Source organism: Emydura macquarii, unplaced genomic scaffold (genome assembly GCF_026122565.2).
Source record: "Emydura macquarii macquarii isolate MOO-44397 ecotype Brisbane River unplaced genomic scaffold, CSIRO-AGI_Emac_v2 contig_2897, whole genome shotgun sequence".
Lineage (NCBI taxonomy): Eukaryota > Metazoa > Chordata > Testudines > Chelidae > Emydura > Emydura macquarii.
Window position 1 is genome coordinate 12,664,720 of NW_027133034.1, and position 9,420 is coordinate 12,674,139.

At 40.8% G+C, this 9,420-nt stretch overlaps 1 protein-coding gene across 1 annotated transcript; it reads right to left on the reverse strand.

Moving 5' to 3' along the window:
• Positions 1–251: 251 nt before the first annotated feature.
• PRXL2C (peroxiredoxin like 2C) lies at positions 252–8,336 on the reverse strand. The gene is given in 7 exon segments (XM_067568590.1): positions 252–944; positions 1,616–1,747; positions 4,672–4,777; positions 5,196–5,249; positions 7,139–7,207; positions 7,850–8,035; positions 8,038–8,336. Coding segments are annotated over 7 exon segments (804 nt in total). The 5' UTR covers positions 8,167–8,336; the 3' UTR covers positions 252–816.
• Positions 8,337–9,420: the final 1,084 nt, after the last annotated feature.

The following is a 9,420-nucleotide window of genomic DNA, read 5'->3' on the forward strand; positions in this document are numbered from 1 at the left end:
AATACCTCTGTGACTTGTGACGAAAATAATCAGTGATATATTTGCAAGGACCTACTGCTGCACAGACCAATGGAGATTTTGCCATAAGTGTTTAAGGGAATACAGTTATTCAACTTAGACCCCAAATTTAACCTATTTTAATGCTGACAGTCTGATTGGGAATACATTTAAAATCCACCACTGCCTTGTTTATAAAATGCTACCATTTTGATGTGGCAAACCAGAAAAAAAAAAAAATTGCAAACAATGAATCTTGTAAATCAAACATTTATTTAGAACTACAGAAACATGTTTCGTTGTGTCTCTTTAATACCTGCTATAGGAATAGGCATACTTTTGTGTCAGTTTCCTGTTGCTCAGACCTGTTTTTGACCGCTTATTTTAATGTATGAAGTTCACATAATGCTGAAAGTTTCAAGCCACCAGTGAAAAAAAATATGACCTACTGAAAGGCAAAAATTCCAAGCTTTTCCTTCTGAACAAAGCGAGTTCTTAGAGTTTTGTTTTCAAGTTGCTTAGTGCTTCATATTGAGTCAAGATTTGTGAATTGCATTAGCAAAAATGTTTTGAGGCAGAAAAGAGAAAATAGGAATTATTTTGTGGTAAGACAAGTCATATCTTAATTATTGCTTTCTTCTCTATGTTGAAAGTGTGAATTAATCTCCATCTTCAGCACAAGGCAATTTACTTGGTGCTCTGAGATCCAGCACATGCTATCAGCTATTATATAAGAACATAAAACATGACATCCTTGACAATTCTGTGGAGTATTTTTTGTCTTCTTATATCAAGTTTAATTTAATTTTTTCTGGCAAGTCAAATGTCAATAATTTGATGTTTGTTTGTGAAATTTACAGTTTTAACTCCTGCAAGCTGCAAAACTGTGTTAATGGGAGCATGATCCAACCTATTTTTATCAAGATGCACAAAGTGGACATTGCTACCTGGAACAGAATGAGAATAAAAATGGTAAAAATTGAATAAAATACTGTTTTATTACAAGAGCTAATTGGATTAAGGAAGCATCCTGAGTTCCCAGCAATTTTTCTAAAACTGTGCATTAACTATGATTTACATAACATTCTTTTTTTTTTTTTTTTTTTAAATCACAGCATGTATATTTTCATCACATTTTAAAAAAAATATGATCGCAACAAGGCATGACAAGATACACGGTCGAATGAGACCAGTATTTTTCTGCTTCCTAGTACTTCAAGGGAATGATTTTATCATGATAACCACCTTTCATGTTTTGTTGCTTTCTTAAAAAACACATCAAATAAAATGCCTGGAATCAAATGTAATGGAAGAGACTGATTCCAAAATGTCAAAAAACAAAACTTAGGCCCAATCCTTTTCCTACTCAATTCAAAGGCAAAACTCTCACTGGCTTCTATAGGAACAGTTCAGGTCTTTGTACCATCTTTGTAAAAGATGGAACTATGCAATGAGACTTATAGACTTTGTTTACATAGCAGAACCATACACAAGCACAAGACTATCCTTTCTCTTTGGGAATCTTCAGGGCTCTAACAGGAATGAAGAGGACCTCTTGGAAGTGTAATAAGAAACAGCGGGGAGAGAGGAAGAGGCTTTTAAAATAAAACAGGCTTACCTGGACCTAAAATCAAAGTCCCCCCCTGCTGAGCTGGATCTCCCTGAAAATCAAAAGCAGGGCCAGTCATTGCTCTCCACATGCTTCTAATACTTCCTGACAGCAAGTTTGATTTCACATGAGAGCTCTGCACTAAAACAAAGGATATCTTATAACAAAATACATTTTACCTAAAGTAGTTTAAAAATATTACTAGATAATTTCATCAGTGTCATAACAGAAATCCAGATAATAACAAAATACTATTACATAGAGGTATACAGTACTTTACAGCTGTTAAAATAGACAACAAAAAAGCATAAGAATGGCCATACTGGATCAGACCAGCGGTCCATCTAGCCAGTGTCCTGTCTTCTAACAGTGGCCAATGCTAGACAGCTTCAAAGGAAATGAAAAGAACTGGGCAATTATTAAGTGATCCACCCCCTATCATCCAGTCCCAGCATCTGGCAGTCAGAGGCTGGGGTTGCAGCCTTCCCAGACCATCTTGGCAAATAGCCATTGATGGACCTATCTTCCGTGAATTTATCTAACTATTTTTTGAACCCAACAAAACAATTTCAACAAAATGAAGTCTCTGCCATGAATACCTCACCGTCTCCCAGTCAGTGAATCAGACAGGATTTCTGAAAGTTTTAACAGAGCAGACCACAAGCTAATGGAGAGATTGTCTCATGGAAAGCTCTCCTCTCCCATTCACAACTGCTCCATTTGAAACTGCATAACATCCCTAGGACAACTACAGCACTTACTTACATGGAAAAATAATATTAGGGAAATATTTATGAATGGTTAGCTTCTTTTAATGTGACTAAGCTTTTGGAAACAAGGCGGAGCAAGCACCATGTGACCAACTAGCTCTCTGTGAATCTGAACCCCAGTTTGGGAACCAGTTGAATAAGAAAATCAAGGATTTTCCATCCTTAGATCTTTTTTAAGGTGTGGCTTGACAAAGCCCAGGCTGGGATGGGGTTGGTCCTGCTTTGAGCAGGGGGTTAGACTAGATGACTTCCTGAGGTCCCTTCTAACCCTAATCTTCTATGATTCTATGATATGGAATCAACACTAGTAGGAAAACAACCAAATCAAACCAGAAGAGTTAGACATCTTACTTTAAAGATAATGTAACAATAATCATGATTCACATTTTAGTGCTAGTCTACTGGTATTTGGACTGCCCATATGGCTAAATTCCTGGAATGATACTAACACCAGTAGGTAGATGTATAATATGCCTGTGTGTCTTTTCATTTGCTCTTTCTTCTGTCTTTTCCTGTCTTTCAGTTTTGTTTTTTAAGGGCAAGGTATTATAGCAGCGGATAAATCTTTAATTACTGCTGCATCTTTGCCCCTCTCACTCATTCTTAGTTTGACTCCTAGCTGCTCTCACAGATGCTTTCAGTACTATTCCATGGGCCCATCCCCTCCTCAATTTTCATTGTCCAGTTGGGAAAGGTACAGAAAAGGGCAACTAAAATGATTAGGGATATGGAAAAGCTTCTATGTAAGGAGAGATTAATAAAACTGGGAATTTTCATTTTGGAAAAGAGACAACTAACGTGGATATGATAGAGGTCTATAAAATCATGACTGGTGTGGAGAAAGTAAATAAGGAAGTGTTATTTACTCCTTCTCATAACACAAGAATTAGGGGTCACCAAATTACATTAATAGGCAGCAGGTTTAAAATGAACAAAAGGAAGTATTTCTTCACACAATGCACAATCAACCTGTGGAACTCCTTGCCAGATGATGTTGTGAAGGCCAAGACTATAACGAGGTTCAAAAAAGTACTAGATAAGTTCATGGAGGATAGGTCCATCAATGGATATTAGCCAGAATAGGCAGGGATTACTGTTTGCTGGAGGCTGGGAATGGCCAACAGGATGGATCACTTGATGATTGATTACCTGTTCTATTCATTCCCTCTGAAGCACCTAGCATTGGCCACTGTCAGAAGACAGGATACTGGGTTAGATGGATGATTGGTCTGACCCATTATGACCTTTCTTATGTTCTTATGATTCTTTCCCACTACTGTTTGTGTCCTGTTCTCCATCCCTGCTGTTGCTTTTCTTTTCCCTACTGTCCATTCATTGTAAGTCTTTCTCATCCTCCTGTCTGAATTAAGGTTTGCCTACACTATGGAGACTATACTGGCATAGTTACAGAACCATAGCTCTGCTGGTATAACCCTGTAGTGCAGAAGCAGCCTACACTGCCAGAAGGCGTAGGAACACCATCTTCCCAAATTATAGTCGCTATTGTCAGCAGAAGCATTCTTCTGTTAACATTGCTGTGTCTACACTGGAGTTAGGCTGCCATAGCCATGCCAGTCAGGGGTATGGATTTTTCACACCCCTGACTGATGTAGCTATGTGGCCTAACTTTTAAGTGTAGAACAGGCCTTTGATTGGAAGGAACACCATTTTGTTTATTTATCTGGAACTTATGCTTCCTTGACCACACATTCACACTATAAGCAAAGTGAACTCCATTATAATAAGGGCCTGATTCCGATCTCATTTGCACCTATGTAAATCAGGCATAACCACCGAAGTCAATGAAGTCATACCATGCATAAACAGGGTGAGATCAAAATCAAGCCATAAGCATCTGTATTTCCCCATTATTGGATATATTACTAAGAATAGACACATCAATGGATTTAACAGGCTTATTTCTCTTCTGTTTTAAAACAAATATAGGAGTCTGTAGATTATTAATGTTGGACCTAATGTTGCCTGAGGGCTTCCAGCCTTATCTGTTCTTACATGAGCTCCTAACAGTTTAAATGTAATGCACTAGATTATAATCAGATCTTAAATTAGGGCTTCATCCTGCATCACTGAAATCAATGAGAGCAGGATTGAGTCTGTAGTGAGCCTCTTCCAAAGACATGAAAGATCCTTTAGAATAATGTCGTTAAAACTTTCAGCACTGTTGTCGTAGTGTAGCACAGTGAGCATGTATATAAATGTATTACTGTTATGCCAACAGAGCATTTTAAATGAAGTTTTCTGTGAAAGAAATCAAGGGGAGAACGTGGTTCCTACCTGATGTTGTGGCTGATTCACCTCTTTTCATGCCAAGTATTTTATAAATCTCCCTCTCTGGATCAACATAGATTTCATGGGGATACCCTGTCAAACTGCAAAACGGCTGTACGGCACATACATACATAAAATAATTATATTAAATGTGAATGTTTTGTAAAAAAAAAAAAAAAAAATAGTCACATGAAAAATACTGATTTAGAAACCCTCTGAATTCTTCATAATATGTTCAACCAGCACTAAGGGCCAAACCGTGAAGTTCTGACTCAAACAAAACTTCCAATGAAATCAGTGGGAATTTTGGCTGAACAAGGTCTGCAGGATTCGAACCTAAGATTTTAAATACAAATTAGAATTACTTCATGAAAAGTAGTAAGGGTCTGCTTTTAAGGGATAATGAACATCTACAGCTCCATTTTAAGTCAATTAAAATAATTGACTCTGAAAGCCAATCCTTAATTAACTATGCACTCGTTACAAGCATGATACGATATGTTATTTATCTTACTGAATACTTTATTTACCTTAATGTGATGGTAAGATGACTGTCCAATAACTATCAGTCTCACTTTTGCATCCTAGAAAATAAATACAGAATATAGATATCAAAACTATTAATAAGGACTCAGGTGTTTTGTATGCATATCAGCCAAACAATAACAGAAATATTTCTATTTTAGCTTAATGATCTGAGGATACAGGACACAAAAGGTGTTAGTCAAAAGCTACTTAAACATCTAGAATACCTATTTTCCCGTATCAGAAACTTACATTAATTAACAGGGCTACATTTCCATTAATATTGTAATATTGTAGATAGCTTTTTTTCTTTTTAACCTACAGATGATTTATCTGTTTTATTTTCTGTTGCATCGATAGGATTACATTTTCAGTTGGCCTCAAAACTGCTTACAATTTTGTACTTGCAAAAATTCACACTCATCTGCATCTGAAAAATTGTATTTGCAACTCCATTTGCATATTAGAATACCTGATTTGCATGCACAAATACCTATATCTCTATGCAAAATACATTCACATGCACTGTCATGTACACTTCTTGTAAGTGCAACATTGGGGATTGGATCTGAAGCCTTGGCCAATAATGTTAATTAATTAGGATTCTTCACTCAGTAATGCATTCAAACAAATCTTTCATAGAATTAAGGGTTATTAGTAGTCTATGCAGTGTACTTCTTCCATAAACAATTTGAATAATGTAAGATGAAAGATGAGGAGGTAATTATTCCTGAAAATACAGAAGAATGTAATTCTCATATTTTTATCTGAGCAGCTAGTTTTTTTAAAAAAATCCTATTAAATATGATTAATTGAGTACTTTAGCAAAAACCTAATTTATGTCCAGCGCCAATGTGGACATAAGAACTAATGGATATAAATTGGCCATCAGGAAGTTTAGACTTGAAATAAGATGCAGGTTTCTAACCATCAGAGGAATGAAGTTCTGGAATAGCCTTCCAAGGGGAGCAGTGGGGGCAAAAAACTAGCTGGCTTCAAAACTCAGCTTGATACATTTATGGAAGAGATGGTATGTTGGGATAGCCTAGTTTGGCAATTGACTGATCTGTGACTACTGGTGGTAGACATGAAGGGATGTTAGATGCGGTGAGTTCTGAGTTGTTACAGAGAATTCTTTCTTGGGTGTGCAGCTGGTGAGTCTTGCCCACATGCTCAGGGTTTAACTGATCCCCATATTTGGTGTTGGGAAGGAACTTTCCCCCAGGGCAGATTGGCAAAGGCTCTGGGGGGGTTTCGCCTTCCTCTGTAGCATGGGGCACAGCTCACTGGCTGGTGGATTCTCTGTATCTTAAAGTCTTTAAACCATGATTTGACGACTTTAATAACTCAGTCGTAGGTCAGGGAACTATTACAGGAGTGGATGGGTGAAGAAGTTCTGTGGCCTTCATTGTGCAGGAGGTCAGACTGGATGATCATATTGGTCCCTTCTGACTTAGAGTCTATGAGTCCAGAGGCAAAGTGCACCCCCTCTCACTTTAAGAATCCTCAAAGTTCTGCTTCTTCTGGAGTTTGTTGTCCATGAGGCTCTCAACTTCTCTCACCAGCCATATGCTGATGCTGGGAGCCAAATGTGGCATAGCTTCCATCAGCAGAATAGAAAGAGGCAGACTGAGCTTTTTAATTTAGCAGGCGAATCACAATCTTACTCCCTACTCACCAACAGGGGCTGGGTACCTAGTTCTTTAGAGGAAAGCAGAAAAAAAAAAACCCCAAACAATACAAATAGCAAGATGTAAGGCTGCACATGGTGGAACAACAAATTCCTTCTTAATTCTGACAGGCAGGTATAATTGCCGCAATCTGTGAAGCTCTCCTTTCTGGGCTTCCGGTCATCCAACCTCAAGCAAGGAATTACAGATGTGGGTGAACCCTCCTACTCCTGTCTCCCCAAACACCCGCCAACACAGGTTAAGGGCATCTGACTTACTTGTAACAAGTTCTTGGGAATTTTTGCCAGATCTTCTACATATTCTTTACAGGTGTAACATAGGAAATGCTGAAAAGGCAACACAGCCAAGGAGGAGATGTCAGAAACCAACATAACCGCGTGGCAATGAAGCAGAAAACAGATTTCAGACACTATCCCACCCCAGACACCTCGGCTGGGAGGACGTGGCCTTAGAAACTAGAAGCAGAAAGGAGCGTAGTGCTTCTTAGAGAGGCTAGCTGCCCAGTTCGGACGGGGATCCATGTTCTGCCAAAGTGTGAGGGCCCTGGGAGCTTGGCGTGGGCTCTGGCTAAGAGGCGTTACTGTCACTGGGGGAAGCAGAGAGGGTGAGCGCTTCTCCGCGGGGGAAATCGAAGCCCTGCAGCCTCATTTCAACCAGCGCTTGAAACAAGACGTTCTCTCCCCTCCGCCTGGAGCGTCCCATTCACAAAGCGCTCGGGGGCCCGTGCAAACAGCGTGCCTTGCGTGCAGTGTGTTTGCTTGTCTCTCTAGCCGGCCCCGACCCCTTTTAAGGGCCCTTGCGGCTGACGGCCAAGTTCTTATTAAACAGCATTTCCCCCCAGAGCCGCTTGCACAGGGGCGGGTGGGAGGATCGGCCCTTTCCCCCCCACGAAGCGCATCTGGCAACCCGCGAAGCAAGTCCGAGTTAGGACGACTCGGTGCAGCCCTGGCCCCAGCGGCTCCTCTCACCCGCACGAAGACCACGATGGCTCGGTGCTCCCCGTACAGGGCCCCGAACGGGATGCTCTGCCCGTCTCCATCCACCACCAGGCGCCGGGCGGCCTCCGGCAGCTCCCCTGGCTCCCGGCTGCTGCTGCTGGGCCGCTGGCCGTCTCTGCCGCCGATCTGCTGTGTGATCGGACTTGCCATGGGGGGAGGTTTGCTCTCTGCTGCTGGCTTTGCCCAGCCTCCCGGGCCCCGGAAAGGGGCGGCGGAGGGAAGTCAGGCGGGGCAGGCAGCGGCTGAGCGTGGGGTGAAGTGCCAAAGCAGTGGCTGGAGAAGGGCATCGTCTCGCTTTCTTTCCTGGAGCAGCTCCACCTCCAGTAACAGCCGGGTCCGCTGCTGATCGCTCCTCACCAGCCGCAGCCGCTTCACTTCATTTGAGGACGAGCTGCAGACTAGAGGCTGGTGCCCAAAATATGTTCCCCAGACGGCACTGCGGGCCTCAAAGCGATTGGGAGTGCTTCGTTACCCTTCCCGTCAGCCGCAGGCTGCGCTCTTGCTAATGTAAACTGCACGGCTTGGCAGCCTTACAGTGCAGGATACTGCCCTACTTCTAAAAGGGAAGTACGCCAACTTGAGAACTTCAGTTTTATAGTACAGATTGATCTGCCTATTCCTGAAAAGGCAGGCTGCTGTTTTCACTAGTGAAGTAAAAGATCGAATTGCCATTGAGTTCAGTAGGTGCAATGGCAGGCCCATACTATGCAGCACCTGCGTGCATATATAACTAACAGAAAGGAAGAGAATGAACAGAGCAGACTTGTTTAAAACAAGAAACGCCTTAAGGGAAGACAAATGTTGCAAATCTGACAGACTATTAGTGTTGGCATGCATGAGTAGCTGAAAACCGGCTGGAAGAGGAACAGCACCTTCAGTCCACTACCTGGGGAAAAATGATCATCAAAAATAAAGGAAATAAGAGAATAAGGAAAAGGCATTTCAGGCAAAAATTATAATCAGGTCCATGAACTTGCCCATGTGTATGTCAGTGAAGTATCACCAGAACAGCTCAAATACATAGTTTGTTCAGTCTGGTGAAGGCACTTTCCTCAAACTTCACAACAAAAAAAAATCCAGTTAGCTACTTTCAGAGTCATCTCACTCTTTTTACAGACCAGATATTTATCCATGATGAGCTGGCTCAGTGTGACTCTCCATTTGGAATATCAATCCAATTCTGTTAAAACTTCTTACCAAAGAGACTTTAGAGCCCACATAAGACACATTAGAGTCCCCTGTTGTTTTGGCATTTATTACACTTCATTTGCCAAAAGGTGCATTTTAAGAAGTTATGTTCAATCCAAATTGCTTTCTGAATTATTTTGAATTATTATTATTTGATCTCAAATCCACAAAGGATTTCTGAATATAGTGAAAAATGATATTCTATTAAGATTGGGAAAGGCCTTGTGCAACATGCCCCCAAAACTGTTCTCAGAGATGTATCTGAGTTCTTCTGTTCACTTAGCAGTTTGTATATATTAGATCCTAAATGCTTAGATTTAACAAAATAATCCTAATATATAGCATTTTTCATC